General features: G+C 48.1%; 1 protein-coding gene across 6 annotated transcripts in view; it reads right to left on the bottom strand.

Annotated features, from left to right (window-relative positions):
• ATG16L1 (autophagy related 16 like 1) overlaps positions 1-16,297 on the bottom strand; it is a 55,352-nt gene extending 39,055 nt beyond the window's left edge. For 5 of the 6 annotated variants that reach the window (XM_068280696.1, XM_068280697.1, XM_068280698.1 and 2 more), the window contains exons 1-3: positions 15,935-16,296; positions 9,866-9,959; positions 7,077-7,182 (exon numbers count right to left, since the gene is read on the bottom strand). In XM_068280696.1, coding sequence (XP_068136797.1) covers positions 7,077-7,182; positions 9,866-9,959; positions 15,935-16,049 — 315 coding nt within the window. In that variant the 5' untranslated portion in view covers positions 16,050-16,296. Of the gene's footprint in view, positions 1-7,076; positions 7,183-9,865; positions 9,960-15,934 lie in introns of all 6 variants that reach the window. The other variant, XM_068280695.1, reaches the window with a different exon arrangement.
• Between the last annotated feature and the right edge of the window lie 379 nt (positions 16,298-16,676).

The raw sequence follows: 16,676 nt of genomic DNA, 5'->3' as shown, positions 1-16,676 counted from the left end.
CATTCCGTCCATTTCCATAATTCTGCACACATTTAGAGTTATTTGCATCTCATGGGCCCTCCCTATTAACAATATTTTCCATAGACAGAAATGCAGTTGCAGAAACAGCCTTGCAAAGTAATCAATGGTGAATGTCAAATATTTCTTTCAACTGCTCTTCCATTTTTATTGCACTAGGATCTTGTTTTCTCCCAGAGACAGACATTCAAATAAGGAAAAAAGATCCAGCACAGGGATGCAATATGAGGTAGAAGATTCCTATCTCAGCCTCACCAATAGTGAGTGAAAAATACCAGCCAGAAGATTAGCTGCTATGGTTAGAAATGCATCAGTAACTTATCAGGCGATAAGATTCTCACTCCTGATGTGTAAGGGCTGAGACACACCAGAAAAGCTCCCCAAACGCTAGAGGTTTCAAAAGCTCTTCCCAATGTAATGCTATGGGTTTTTCTTTTAGGGCTGGTTCAGACGGACGCTTGTGCAGCGTTTACCGCCAGTGTTCAGGGCTTGGCGTTAAACGCTCCCATTCAAGTGAATGGGAGCGTTTGTACCGAGCTTTTACGCGCGTTTACACGAACTCGGCGTTCGGGTCCCGATTTTTACTGGCGTTCAAGGAGCCCCTGGAAGCTACATGTTGCTTCCAGGGGCAGTTAACCGCGACGGGTAATGTCCCCCTAGGGGAAGAAAAAACGCGACCGCATCCGAACGCAACGCGAACGCTGCTGAAAGCCCGAACGCATTGCCAGCGCGACGCCAATGAACGCAACGCCTCCAAACGTCCGTCTGAACCAGCCCTTACAAAACCTTATCGCTCCAGTGTGCATAGACAGATAACATTAGCAGGTTTCAAAAACTCAAAATGCTCAGAAAAACTCCTCTGGTGTGTCTCAGGCCTTAAGGTGCGTACACACGCACTACTGTAATGAATGACGGGTCTGTCAGACCCTACCGCTGGGCGGGCATTCTGTCGACAGTAGAGCGTGTGTGCAGTCTGTCGGCAGACTGATAAGACTATGTGACAGTTCCGCTTAGTCGGTTGTTCATTACAGTAGTGCTTGTGCACACACCTTAACCACTTGAGGACCACAGTCTTTCTACCCCTTAAAGGACTTACGAGGCCAAGAATAGAAAAAAAAAAAAAGAAAGTTAGCAGCGAGTGCGGCTGCGCAGCTCTAAGGCCAACCCCCCGATCCACGTAACAGTAGCGGGGGGGGGGGGGGGGGGTTGGCCTTAGAGCTGCGCAGCCGCACACTCGCGGCTATGCGTACTGCGCAGCCGCGGCCAGCTCCGGCGGCCATGTTTGTACAGACTGGGGAGCCCGACCTGGGCCGCGCGGTCAGGGACCGTTCGGGGGGCTATTGAGCAGCGGGGACCCGGCGGAACGACACGGAGGGCACGGACGGCGTCCTCCGTGCCTTACAAGCTGATGCAGATAGCTAACTTTTTTTATTTTTTTTCTATACTTGGCCTCTTAAGTCCTTTAACCATTTGATGACCCACCCTTTACCCCCCCTTAAGGACCAGCGTGGTTTTTAGTGATCTGTGCTGGGTGGGCTCTACAGCCCCCAGCACAGATCAGGGTGCAGGCAGAGAGATCAGATTGCCCCCCTTTTTTCCCCCCTATGGGGATGATGTGCAGGGGGGGGGTCTGATCTCTTCTGCCTGCGTGTGGCTGGCGGGGGGGGGGCACCTCAAAGCCCCCCTCCGCGGCGAAATTCCCCCCTCCCTCTCCTACCTGTTCCCCCCCCCCCGGTGATCGAGGCTGCACAGGACGCTATCCGTCCTGTGCAGCCAGTGACAGGACGTCCCCTGTCACATGGCGGCGATCCCTGGCCGCTGATTGGCCGGGGATCGCCGATCTGCCTTACGGCGCTGCCGCGCAGCAGCGCCGTACAAATGTAAACAAAGCGGATTATTTCCGCTTGTGTTTACATTTAGCCTGCGAGCCACCATCGGCGGCCCGCAGGCTATTCACGGAGCCCCCCGCCGTGATTTGACAGGAAGCAGCCGCTCGCGCGAGCGGCTGCTTCCTGATTAATCAGCCTGCATGGTCCTGCAGCTGCCACTTTGCCGACGCACGGTATAAGCGTGCGGTCGGCAAGTGGTTAAGGACCAGAGCCTTTTTTTCCCCATTCAGACCACTGCAGATTTAACTGTTTATTGCTCGGTTATACAGCCTACTATCTATATGAATTTTCCCTCCTTTGCTGGTCACTAATACAGCTTTCTTTTGGTGCCATTTGATTGCTGCTGCGATTTTTAGTTTTGATTATATTCACCAAAAAAAAAAACGACATGAATTTTGTCAAAAATTTTTTTTTTTTTATTTCTGTGATAAAATTTGTCAAATAAAGTACAATTTCTGTATACATTTGTGTCCAAGTTTATTGTGCTACATATCTTTGATAAAAAAAAAACAAAAAAACAAAAAAAAAAAAAAAAAAACACATTCAGTGTATATTTATCGGATTGGGTAAAAGTTATAGCGTTTACAAACTTTGGTGCCAAAAGTGAACTTTCCCATTTTGAAGCATCTCCGACTTTTCTGAGCACCTGTCATGTTTCATGAGGTGCTAAAATTCCAGGATAGTATAAATACCCCCCAAATGACCCCATTTTGGAAAGAAGACATCCCAAAGTATTCACTGAGAGGCATGGTGAGTTCATAGAAGATTTTATTTTTTGTCACAAGTTAGCGGAAAATGACACTTTGAGACAGGAAGAAAAAAAAAAAAAAAAAATTGACAAAAAAAAAAAAAAAATGAAATCTTCCACGGACTCACCATGCCCCTCTCTAAATACCTTGAAGTGTCTACTTTCCAAAATGGGGTCATTTGTGGGGTGTGTTTACTGTCCTGGCATTTTGGGGGGTGCTAAATTGTAAGCACCCCTGTAAAACCTAAAGGTGCTCATTAGACTTTGGGCCCCTTTTTGCAGCAGGCTGCAAAAAAGTGCCACACGTGGTACCGCTGTACTCAGGAGAAGTAGTATAATGTGTTTTGGGGTGTATTTTTACACATACCCATGCTGGGTGGGAGAAATCTCTCTGTAAATGAACAATTGTGTGTAAAAAAAAAAATAATCAAAACAATGTCATTTACTGAGATATCTCCCACCCAGCATGGGTATGTGTAAAAATACACCCCAAAACACATTATACTACTTCTCCTAAGTACAGCGATACCACATGTGTTGCACTTTTTTGCACCCTAACTGCGCTAAGGGGCCCAAAGTCCAATGAGTACCTTTAGGATTTCACAGGTCGTTTTGAGACATTTGGTTTCAAGACTACGCTTCACGGTTTAGGAACCCCACAAGTGACCCCATTTTAGAAAGACAACACCACAAGGTATTCTGTTAGGAGTATGGTGAGTTCATAGAAGATTTTTTTTTTTTTTAAAGTTAGTGGAAATTGACACTTTTTTCACAAACAAAAATCAATTTCCGCTAACTTGTGACAAAAAATAAAATCTTCTATGAACTCACCATTCCCCTAACGGAATACCTTGGGGTGTCTTTCTAAAATGGGGTCACTTGTGGGGTTCCTATACTGCCCTGGCATTTGAGGGGCCCTAAACCGTGAGGAGTAGTCTTGAAACCAAATTTCTCAAAATGACCTGTGAAATCCTAAAGGTACTCATTGGACTTTGGGCCCCTTAGCGCAGTTAGGGTGCAAAAAAAGTGCCACACATGTGGTACCGCCGTACTCAGGAGAAGTAGTATAATGTGTTTTGGGGTGTATTTTTACACATACCCATGCTAGGTGGGAGAAATATCTCTGTAAATGGACAATTGTGTGTAAAAAAAAATAAAATAAAAAATAAAAAAATAAAAACATTGTCATTTACAGAGACATTTCTCCCACCCAGCATGGGTATGTGTAAAAATACACCCCAAAACACATTATACTACTTCTCCTGAGTACGGCGATACCACGTGTGACACTTTTTTGCAGCATAGGTGCGCTAAGGGGCCCAACGTCCTATTCACGGGTCATTTTGAGGCATTTGGTTTGTAGACTACTCATGGTTTAGGGCCCCTAAAATGCCAGGGCTTTATAGGAACCTCACAAGTGACCCCATTTTAGAAACAGACACCCCAAGGTATTCTGTTAGTAGTATGGTGAGCTCATAAAAGATTTTATTTTTTGTCACAAGTTAGTGGAAAATGACACTTTGTGAAAAAAAAACACAATAAAAATCAATTTCTGCTAACTTTTGACAAAAAAAAAAAAAAAAAAAAAAAAATCTATGAACTCGTCGTACACCTAACGGAATACCTTGGAGTGTCTTTTTTTTCTAAAATGGGGTCATTTGTGGGGTTCCTATACTGCCTTGGCATTTTAGGGGCCCAAAACCGTGAGGAGTAGTCTGGAAACCAAATGCCTCAAAATGACTGTTCAGGGGTATAAGCATCTGCAAATTTTGATGACAGGTGGTCTATGAGGGGGCGAATTTTGTGGAACCGGTCATTAGCAGGGTGGCCTCTTAGATGACAGGTTGTATTGGGCCTGATCTGATGGATAGGAGTGCTTAGGGGGGGGGGGGGTGACAGGAGGTGATTAATGGGTGTCTCAGGGGGTGATTAGAGGGGAAAATAGAGGCTATCAATGCACTGGGGAGGTGATCGGAAGGGGGTCTGAGGGTTTGGCCGAGTGATCAGGAGCCCACACGGGGCAAATTAGGGCCTGATCTGATGGGTAGGTGTGCTAGGGGGTGACAGGAGGTGATTGATGGGTGTCTGAAGGTGTGATTAGAGGGGGGAATAGATGCAAGCAATGCACTGGCGAGGTGATCAGGGCTGGGGTCTGAGGGCGTGGGCGGGTGATTGGGTGCCCTAGGGGCAGATAGGGGTCTGATCTGATGGGTAGCAGTAACAGGTGGTGACAGATGGGTAATTAGTGGGTGTTTAGATGAGAGAACAGATGTAAACAATGCACTTGGGAGGTGATCTGACGGCGGGTCTGCGGGCGATCTGATGGTGTGGGTGGGTGATCAGATTGCCCACAAGGGGCAGGTTAGGGGCTGATTGATGGGTTGCAGTGACAGGGGGTGATTGATGGGTGATTGGCAGGTGATCAGTGGGTTATTACAGGGGGGGGGGGGGGGGGGAGGGAATAGATGCATACAGTACACGGGGGGGGGGGGTGATCAGGAGCCCCCAGGGGGCAGTTTAGGGCATAAAAAAAAAATAGCATTGAAAGATAGTGACAGGGAGTGATTGGATGCAAACAGTGGTCTGGTGGGTGGGCAGGGGGGGTCTGAGGGGTGCTGTGGGCGATCAGGGGGCGGCAGATCAGTGTGTTTGGGTGCAGACTAGGGTGGCTGCAGCCTGCCCTGGTGGTCCCTCGGACACTGGGACCACCAGGGCAGGAGGCAGCCTGTATAATATGCTTTGTATACATTACAAAGCGTATTATACGCTTTGCATGCGGCGATCGTGGGGTTAACAACCCGCCGGCGCTTCTGAACGGCCGGCTGGGTTGTCGTCGTGGGTGGGCGGAGCCAGTTGCCGGGGCAGCGTGCGTCACCAGTGACGCGATCGCTCCCCGGGCATGCCAAAAGGACGCAATGCCAATGGGCGTATTGCGGTCCTTTCGGCGTCCACCATCGGCTGTGGGCGGTCGGCAAGTGGTTAAGTCATTCCGTAGTACAGTTTAGCTTCGACCAGCCAATTATACTATGCCAAACCTTGCAAAAACAGAAAATTCACTTTCCATTTGATACTTACCTTAGTAGAGGGAAGGCTCAGGGTAGCATAGAGCCTTCTATTCCTCCATCCCATTGTTACAGCAGCATCCTCTGGTAAAGCTATTTCACTGATTATCTCTTTAGAGCTACTCGTGCCCCCCTCTCCCAGCTACTTAGGGAAGAGAGTAATTCCGAAGAGCTAGGTGACCATGCGGGTCATACAGCTTTTCCGGAAGGTGGAACGGGAAGGCTCTAGGCTATTTAGAGACTTCCCTCTTTAAGACAAGTATCAAAATGACAGTGAAATGTCCTTCAGGTTTAATCACTGCATACTGAGAATATCCCACCATTTTGGAGTTGTTCCAGTTGTCATTTAGCCATAATTTTGGCCCATGAAGGTGATTCCAATACACCACCTGCTAGAATTGCCTGCTCACTTGCTGCCACCCAAGATTCCCTCTCTTGACAAGAGCTCTTGTAACAAGATACGTTACTAGTGGTTTGGGGGTCACCATGCGCTCTCTGGGTATTCTGTAGCACTGGTCCAAGCCCTAACCCATTGTGCCCTATCAATTGATACCATGCACTGAGGAGGACCAGAAACTGTCTGCATATTGGGTTGATGTGGCTCTGTAAAATGTATACGCTATAGGCTTGTTTTACACCAGTGGTTCTTGAGGTGAGCCTGGCTTCAGGGGCATAAAGACAATTTGCATAATAAATAATGGGAAAAACCACAGGTGCTCACGTAAAGGTAACTTGATATGAAGGATGTAAAAAAATTAATACTTACCTGGGGCTTCCCCCAGCCCATGACCACCGTTGCCTGCCTCACCATCCTCCCAGGTGGTTCCGTTCGCCCACCATCGGGCTTGGTATTCTTCAGTTGGGCTTTCCTGCGCATGTGTGGCTGTGCGCCCATCAACAGAAGCATTGTATGCAGGCGCAAACCGCTCCCGGCGATGTGAACGCAACAGGCGTACAGCCAGGCTGCACATGTACAGGAGAGCCTGACTGAAGTTTACCAGGGCCGATAGCGGGCAAACAGAGCCACCCAGGAGGACGGCGAGGGATATGGGGCTGGAGGAAGCCCCAAGTATCAATTCTTTTATACCCTTCTTCTCAGGTTCTCTTTAAAGCTGAATTATCGCAAATACCTTATTTTTTAAGAAGGCAAATTACACTCAGTGTAGCTTTTTAGTAGGATGACTTTTTGGTCTCTCTAGCCCCCTATACTTTCATAGTGGCTCTGGGTCACCATGAGCTATCTGCGTATTGTTATAACAAGATAATAAAGGTTATTCACTTCACCTGTGTTTTAAAGTTGTGTAAAAACAATATGCACTGATCAGCTACATCTGCAAATTGAGCACTCATGTCAGTTACCTCTCCTCGCTTTTTATGGAGTTCAGTCAGCTCCTCCTGGTGTTTAATCCTCATTTGGGCCATATCGTGTAATATCGTTTCATGGCGGATCCCATCAGGGCCTGGGCTAGAGTGAAAATACAAGTGGTTGTTTACCAAGCATGGCAAAAATGTACAACCTTTTTCTTTGTCTTATAGTGGAACTGCTAACGCTGAAATAAAACCACTGATTAAATGAAACCCCTGAACAGCAGATGATAATTTCTGCCACAGATTGACGAGTGGGAGAAGTAGGAGATTTCAGGCAAAATCAATCGAAATTATCAGAGCGGTGAGCAAATTTAGCAACCTTTCAGAAGAAATGAAGTGATATAATGGAAGAAGCCCAGGAAAGAATGCAACAGTGTGGTGGTGAGTGACATCTATTGTGACTAGAGATGTCCCGAACGGTTTGCCCGCAAACGGTGCCAGGCGAACTTTAGGTGGTTCGCGTTCGCCGGCGAACTTTTGCGGAAGTTCGATTCGCCCCATAATGCTCCATTGACCAGAACTTTGACCCTCTACATCACAGTCAGCAGGCACATTGTCACCAATCAGACTGCACTCACTCCTGGAGCCCCACCCCCCCTTATAAAATGCAAGGTTCTCCTGTCGTTTTACTCACTCGTCTGCCTACAGTAATTAGTTAAGGGACAGCTGCTGACAGACTCTGCTAGGGAGAGTTTAGTTAGGCTCTTGTAGGCGTGTTCCTAGCTGATTGTTATTCCTTATATTACCCTCACTTTCTCTTCACCCTCCTCCCGGAGGGAGGAGGGTCTCATCTTCCAGGGAATTGTAGTATTTCAAAAGCCAGCTTACATACCATGGCTGGGAATTGAACGCAGGTTGGGCTGGCAATTGAACCCAGGTCACAATGTGTGGTAGGTAACTTACTTAACCACTATACCACCAACACCACTACATGCTGAAGCCAGCCTAGCATGTACCATTATGATCAATCCAAGAGAAAAATTAGCTTGCTTAACGATTTGTAGCATGTCAAAAGCCAACTCACAGTGGCTGGGAACTGAACTCATGAATTTAATCAATTACAACATTGAGTGATTTAGCTCGAAAATATGCTGCAAGGTTATTTTGATTAATTAGTAGAAAAATACTGTATATACTCACGTATAAGCCTAATTTTTCAGTAAAAGTTACCCCCTCGGCTTACATGAAAGTCAGTGGAGCAGAACGGATGGTGGAGCAGGTTCTGTTACTGGCATTGGAGCATAAGGATCATGCACTAGTAACCCTGCTCTTGCCATCTGTCTCCCTGCTGTTTCCGTGCCCCCCCATCATGGTGTGCAGAGTTCACTGCTCAAGACTACCTGTGTCCCCCAGCATGTGGAGCAGAGCATGGCGGCAATCTTTCAGCGGTTCAATTCGCCCCATGTGGATTTTTGAGAAACAGCTGTATGATCCTGGGGCACATCTGGCTTGTGTGGAGAGGGCTAATACACGAGTCAATTTTTTCCCGGGGGGGGGGGGGGGGGGGGGGAGGGTGTTAGGGAAAAGTGGTACCCACTTGGCTTAAACACGGGTCGGCTTATATGCAATTTTTTACAGCAAGTCATTCATGAGAAGTTCCATGAATTGAATCCAATGTCAGAAACACCTGTTCTGCATATGCTTTTTCAGGGTCTATGGATAGAAGTATTAGAGCAGCGCTGGAAAAACTACGGGCCTGCTGTTACACCGGCCCGTCGACAGGTGGCCAAATTCCCCTCCTCCCCCCTGAAAAATTGCGCATGGGCAATTTGAAACTCACCTCACTCATGGAAGTCCCATGTCGCATCTGCATGGCAACAGGACATCACATGATGCAACGTCAGGAAGCGTCAGCGTGTAATAAGCTGGTACATCATGTGACGTCCTGTAGCCATGGAGATGCGACGCAGAACTTCCGTGAGCGATGTGAGTTGTTCAATTGCCCACGTGCAATTTTTCAGGTAAGGAGAGGAAAGGGGGGGTTTGGAATTTTAAGAAGGCGGCCCATGGTCTGCACAATACAGCCTGGGCCACGTAAACATTGCCCAGGCCTGTATTAGAGGCAGAAGATCAGCAGGACAGCCAGGCAATCTGCATCGTTTAAAAGCAAACACTGTAGGGGTTTGGAACAGCACCCATGAAAGGAGAAAGGTGTGTGCCCAGGCTTACAGCATCCCACACCACTGGAGCCGTCACTTCAGAAAATCCTTTTGGAGCAGGCACCACCAATGTAGATAATCATCACTTTATTAATCACATAAGTTAAAAGGCAGCAGCACAACGACAGACCGCTGTTTCGAGCCTCCTGGCTCTTTATCAAGTTGTGAAAAACTGCAATACCTTATTGTGATTAATAAAGTGATGATTATCTACATTGGTGGTGCCTGCTCCAAAAGGATTTTCTGCATCGTTTAAAAGGAAATAAATATGGCATCGACCATATCCCTCTAGCTCCAGTAGTCTTAGGGGAGTATCCAAATATAGGGTTGCTTTAAGTAGAGTTGAATACTGGAAGCCTTGTACACGATAGTTCTTGGTGAAACCGGCCATTCGGGGTAACCTCTGCCAAATATCTAGCCTGTGTACAGCAGCCCTCCGACTTCTGCTCACGTATCGGCAAGAGATCCAGACTGTCCAAACAACAGAGTCCAGATCCCTGCAGGCGATAGGAATTGTGCTCCCACCTTTATATCATAGAGGTTTACTGTTAGCACAGACAACAAAACAAATGTGTTAAAATGTATTTTTATAAAAGGGCTATTGCAAAGCGCGTGCTCTACCTGGTATCATGACGACTCTGCAGATCATACTTCTCTGCTTGCAGTTTTTCAGCTAAAACAGATTGAAGGTCAGATTTTTCAAGCAACCTGTTATCTGCAGAGGGAAAAACAAAAGCCATTAGGGTAAGAGGAAACCTCTCCGCCTCCGGGGTCATCTACACACAGCTGGCAGCTCTGTGCCCTTGACCCAAGTTCGTCCCACAGAAAAGTCAATACCTACTAGGCAGTTCTCAGTAGCTGCACTGAAAAGCATTTAACCAGTTCGCTGCTGACAATCCTGCACTGTGACAAGGGTGGCATTCTGCCATCGAACATTAGGCTCACCAGACCAGCAACAGTTCCCATCTAGTTTTGTGCACTACTCGTAATTGAAATTTAAATTAGATAACACTGCCTGAAAAATGCTTTTCACCCGTGGACTACGCAACTCCACTACTTCCTCCTACTGAGCTTGAAGGAGGAAGTAGTGGTTATGTGAGCCGCAGGTGGAACACATTGGCTATAGGTGGCGGCATAGGCAAGTTAACTCCCCTCTGCTGCTGGCAGTAATATCTAAAATTTACATTTTGATTATGGGCAGCTACATACTCGTAGCGCACAACACGAGCTGCATTTCCAGACTAAAGCCTTGTACACACGTCAGAAAAGTAATTTCAAACATCCGGCAAACAGATATTGCCATGTCAGACGACAAGATGTATGAAAAGTGTAGCCAAGTAATGTTAGACATTATGCCAGGTGACATGAAAAAGTAGCTGGGTTGAACAGGGAAATTTAGGGGGGAGTTAATGAAATCTACACCATTTTAGATTAGATTAAAAAAAGTCCCTGTACATAATTAGATGGCTGGGAGCGTTCTGCATTTGCGCAGTTTAAGTCTTTGTGAAAGGCGTAAGCGCAGAACGCTACTGGCCACAGGAGTGCGATCGAGGCGCAGACGTGCTGAAGCATGCGCCCATGGAGGTTTCAGAGGGGCTAGCAGCACACTGGAGAGCAACAGACCTGCGAGGGACCAGATAGACTGTCAGGGGCGGAAAGAAGCACCAAGTAAGTAAAGCTCAAAAGTACAACAGAGAAGTGAGAAGAATATGGAGGCTGCCATGGTTATGTCCTTTTAAAGGATATCAGAGCTGAAGCAATAAATAAAAATGGGGGGGGGGGTGCTCATGGTCACACACGCCTGCACACTACTACAAGGCTACAGCGACCTGGAGTGAGCTGAGGCGGAGGATTTATGGTACAAAAGGAGGGGAGGGGGGGGGGGGGAAGGGGAGCGTTGGATCTGAGGACGGTATCTAATACATGCCTGCTCCCCAGTTTTTATTTAATTGTTCAGCTCTGGTATCGCTTAATACCTGTTACCTGGCGGTCCAGTCAATCTACTTGGCTGCAGCAGCGTCTGAATCACACCAGAAACAAGCATGTAGCTGATTAGATCTGACTGTCAGAAATGCCTGATCTGCATTTGCTTGTTCAGGGTCTATGACAGGCCTGGACACTTTGCATGGCCTGGGCCACATTCTGCAGACTGCATTCCTGACCTCCTCCCTCCCTGCAGAGTTGCGAGCAGGCAAATGGAGGGTGTTGAAACTCACCTACTTGCCACTTCCTGCGTGACATCTCCATGGCAACCGGGCATCACATGATGCTAGCGTATCACACACTGGCAGCCAGTGTGTAATATGCTGCCACGTCCCAACGGCATGTCATGTGATGCCCTGTTGCCATGGAAACACCATGCAGGAAGCATCGAGTAGGTGAGTTTTAACCCCCTCTAATCGCCTGCTCGCAACTCTGCAGGGAGGGAGGGGGGAAAGAGTAAAAATGTAGGTGGGCCGGAGTAACACTGCACGTGGGCAGTAGTTTTCCCAGTGCTGGTCTATGACTAAAAGCATTATGCTGGGTACACACATTGCAATTTCCCATCCAATCGACTGGTAATCCAACAGGAAGTTGCATCATGTGTACATGACCAAACTGCTCCTGATCAATAACGGGATCAATTTTCCCGTGATAACATCAGAAAATTGATCCCGTAATCACACAAGAGCAGATCGGACATGACGGAAATAAACGTCTGATTCCCGTCGATCAGACAGGAAATAGCATTCTGCATTGCGCTGGCTCCCCCAAAAATACCCTTGACGGCATTTGGCACCGCTGCACACTAGTGGCTTTCCTTTCAGGCTCTGGCGGATATAGCTGAGCCTGATCACATCCGTTCTACTAAACAGACGAAAGTCGATTGCGCAGTAGAGCCCGCTCGGGCTCTGCAATCTAACACGCTGAAACCAGCGCAGGAGATTTGGGCGCAGCCGGCGCCACCATAGGCCGTAATAGGAATTAGGGCTATAGCAGGAACAGGGAGTCACTTCGGCGTCGTCAGAAGACGGAGCTGAAGTTACTTTTAAAACATAATAATTCGGCTTCCAGCAATTGCTGGAAGTCGAATTATTTCATTCCCCACCATCCATGGCGGCCTGGAGGGGGAATAGTATTTACTATGGCCAGGACTTGTGCGGCAGCAGGATCAGCCATATACCGGCTGTATTCTGCGCACACGTCTGCCGCGCCGATTCCTCTCATACGCTCTGCAATTTCCCCCAGGGCCTGAGTGGCAAGCCGCTAGGTGTGCATGTGTGCAGCAGCAATTGTAAATATTGTTTATTTTTGTTAGGGGTGCCAGTGCTGGATCAGGGCTGCAGAGGGGAACCAGTGACGCCTCATTAGGATCCAGAGGCTTCCTCCGCCTGAGGCTAGTATCTTTATTATTTTAATGTTTCAGGTTTAACAGTTTGCACTCTATTGTATATTTACATACACCTCAGGCAGCTGAAATCATCTATTGTTTGCACCAGGGGAGGGCAGTTCTGGGATTTGCATACAAATATGTTGTCTGATTCACCTGCAATTTAATCTTTTGTTTCTCTACACAATATGTCTATTTAGAGCTTACAATGTGTGCAAATGAATCAGTCCTCCCCTCAGGCCTGGAACCCACTGGCAGTTACTTCCTGTGTGCCCAAGTCTCCTAGGCTGGATTCACTGTGTTCATCTGTGGGACCTTACTCACACATGCCTAGTTGGGTTGCCTAAATGCCGCAGCCAAAACCCTATCAAAGTGCAGGCATCACATCTTAGAAAGCCACTGGACCCGACAGGGCTCAGGGCTGGATTCAAGTCAATGGGAATTGTAATAAAATAAAATAAGCCAGACACTTACCTAGGCAGCGGGAAGGGTCTGGGTCCTACAGAGCCTTCCCTCTCCTCTCCTCTCCCGGTGCCCTTGTTGTGGCAGCAGCTCCTTCGTTTGAATCCCCCGCCACGGGGGATTTTGGAAGTCTTCGGGGGCCGAGTCCTACCGAAGACAGACGGCACCATACTGCTTGCGCACAAGTGCGCAGGATGAAGCAGCCCGTCTTAAGGTGGCCATACACTGGTCGATTTAATATCAGATCGACCAACAGGTAGATCCCTCTCTGATCGAATCTGATCAGAGAGGGATCGTATGGCTGCCTTTACTGCAAACAGATTGTGAATCGATTTCAGCATGAAATCGATTTACCATCTGTGAAGCTGCCCGCCCCTCCCCCCCGCATACATTACCTGATTCGGCCGGTGCAAGTCCCCCCGCTCTCCGCTGGCTTCTCCGCGCTCAGCTCCAGGGCTCCAGCTTCACTTCCTGTCTGAGGAAGTTTAAAACAGTAGAGGGCGCTCTACTGTTTAAACGCCCTCTACTGTTTAAACTTCCTGTCGGGACAGGAAGAAGTGAAGCCTGCCGGAACCCAGCGGAGAAGGAGCAGCGGTGACATGCGCCAGCCGGATCAAGTAATGTATCGCTGCTAGCGTCGTTCTGACATTCGAACGCCTATATCGACGCACTACCGACCAGCCGGCGATCGAGGGAAATCTTTTGCACAGACGGATCGATGGGAACGATCGATTCCGGATGGAAATCGATCGTTTGGTCAGCGTTTGCGCAATGATTTCACAGCAGATTTGATCACAGTGATCGAATCGGCTGTATATCGGCGGGAAAATCGTTAGGTGTATGGGCAGCTTTAGGGAGCACTCGGCTCCTGAAGACTTCCAAAGCCTCCCTTCCGCAGCAGAGAATCCTGAGCTGTAACAGGGACTGGGAGAGGAGAGGGAAGCCTCGTCTAAAGGACCCAGAGCCTTCCCTCTCTGTAAGTATCTGGCTCCAGCCTTCACACACCGATTGCTATTAGACTAATGCTGGGAATACACGGATCGATCCAGCGGCCGATTAGCCGCCGGACCGACTACCGCTCGTCCCCGCTCCTTATCAGCTGCTCGATTCCCTGCCATTGTCCGCCGGCGGGGATCGAGCGGGCGGGGGTCGAGCAGCGTGATCGCACCAGCTGAATATTATCATGAAACATACCATGTATCCCCAGCATAAGAGGTGCCCCAGGGCCCCAAATCCCCCCTAAAAAATCTTAATCTCTAGTTACCTGGCTTGCAGTCACTGCCATGTATCCCTTTTCTTATTTCTCTATGCTTCAAACACAATAGGAGAATGATAGCTGAGCAAGTTGTGTGCCCCCTTCTAATGGTAGGTGATTGAACTTGACTCCAGAAACTCAATCCCAGCGGGAGAGTTGGTGCCGGTGTGACTCCTCCAAGCAGGTACACCGCCCCTGCTCCCCAACGTGATACAGATTTCTAGTAGAAGGAGGCACTCCACAGGCAAGAACTTGCATTCAGTGTGCCCCCTTCTACACTGCGCCCTGAGGCTGGAGCCTCTCTTGCCCGAGCCTCGGGCCTGCCTCTACGTGTATGCTATTTTGTCAATCTATGCTGTTTCGTAGGAACAAGCACCAGAAGCATGAAGCGCAGTGGCAAGAGGAAGTCATACAGGTGAATTAACCACATTTGCCATGGCTCGCTCTGAATACAAGCAGGTAAAGCAGCACACCTGCCACTGCGCTTGCTCATACCTAATTTCTACCTTTACAGGAATAACAAATGCATTGTCCAATGAGTAAATTACTTATAAGGAAAGGATATGGAGGCTGATATGTGTATTTAATTTTAAACAAGGCACATTGCCTTGCTGATCCTCTGCCTCTAATCCGCTTAGCCACAGACCCTGAACAAGAATGCAGATCAGATGTTTCTGACTTTAAGGTGCGTACACATGAACTACATGCAGCAACGACGGGTCCGTCAGACCCTCCCGCTGGGCGGACGTTCAGCCGACAGTAGTGAGTGTGTACGCGCTGTCGGCGGACTGATAAGGCTGTTTCTGAACGATCCGCTCAGTGCGTACACACGCGCTACTGTCGGCTAAAAGTCCACCCAGCGGGAGGGTCTGACGGACTCGTCGTTGGCGGCCGTAGTGCGTGTGTATGCACCTTAAAAGCCACATACTATTTCCAGGTAAGTGATTCAGACACTACTGCAGCCAAAGAATATCTGCAGAACTACCAGGCAACTGTGCATTCATTTGAAATCGGCGCCAGATACAGCGGTATATGGCTGATCCTGCTTTGCCACAAGTCCAGGCCATATTAATTACTATTCCCCCTCCAAGCCGCCAAGAATAGTGGGTTAATGATAGAATTCGGCTTCCAGCGATTGCTGGAGGCCAAATTATTGTGTTTTTTAAGTAACCTCAGCTCCATCTTCTGACGGCGCCAATGTTACTGAGCGCCGCTCAGTTGTGATTCCCTTTATAGACTATGGTGGCCCAAATCTAGCAGCGCCGAAAAGCACTGTTCTGGGCAACTGTTATTGTTTAAAAGGAAATAAATATGGCAGCCTCCATATGCCACTCACTTTAGGTTTCTTTCAACGCAGGGGTAAAAAACAAAACAAAACAAAACCCTGAAAAATGAGATGAGAAAATATAATCTATTCAGCAGCTAGCAACGAATGTATTACTATATTTAGTCTTAAAAACAGAAGAATTGAAAAACGAATAACCTGCTATAAATACTGTACACCTGGTTGACCTTACAGGCCTGTAAATACAGTATTCTAATGGACTCCTTGTTTAGTAACATTAACACACACATCCATAATATAAAAATCAAACGTAGTTACATTGCAAGATGAGCTCCTCGAAGGCCTGTCTCTGCTCCCGGTCTCTTCTCTGCAGTTCATTGGAGATGTGCAGCTTCCAGCCAGGAAACCCTCCTGTCCTGCAGCCAGCAGCCATGGTGGAGGGGATGATGATGAGGAGTGTCCTCCGCTCTGGGTCTGGTAGCAACCTCACATGATCCTATGTCAGCATCGCAGGATCCCCACGTGTGCCGCCGCACATTTATGGCTGTATGGAGCTGCCCCGGGTATGAGTCGCAGCTATACCTCCCCCTCCGCTCTGCATAGTCTCGCTGTACTCACTACAACAGTACTACGAAAAGAGGCCGCCGAAGTCCGCATTTCCTTTAGTTAGTACTGATTATACATAGAAAAATATGTCCGCGAACGCTGCTTTCAGCGGCCATTTTGGTGTAGTCCTCTGGTAACTAATACAGGACTATGGAATATAGCCACAGGGGGTGCGAAGGAGGAGAGTAAACAGGAGGGAGGGTGGAGTGGGAAGCCGACCACACACGGGATAGTCACATGGTGAGCGAAGGAAGTCCACGCCCTTTTAGCAAACCTGAGAGAAATGAAAAAGTTGACAACGTGCACTACAGTGGCAGTGAGACATACTTTGATTGTATGCCTCCCTGTATGGTCAAAGCAATGCTTTCAAGTGGTGCAACTATTCAACTTCGTTGCAACGCAACTTACGCAGTGTGAAAGGGCCCTAATGGCCCATACTCACGGGCTACTTTTG

Source organism: Hyperolius riggenbachi, chromosome 4, assembly GCF_040937935.1.
Source record: "Hyperolius riggenbachi isolate aHypRig1 chromosome 4, aHypRig1.pri, whole genome shotgun sequence".
NCBI classification, from domain to species: Eukaryota; Metazoa; Chordata; class Amphibia; order Anura; family Hyperoliidae; genus Hyperolius; species Hyperolius riggenbachi.
The sequence above is the reverse complement of the archived record's forward strand: the minus strand, read 5'-3'. Positions and strand labels throughout refer to the sequence as shown.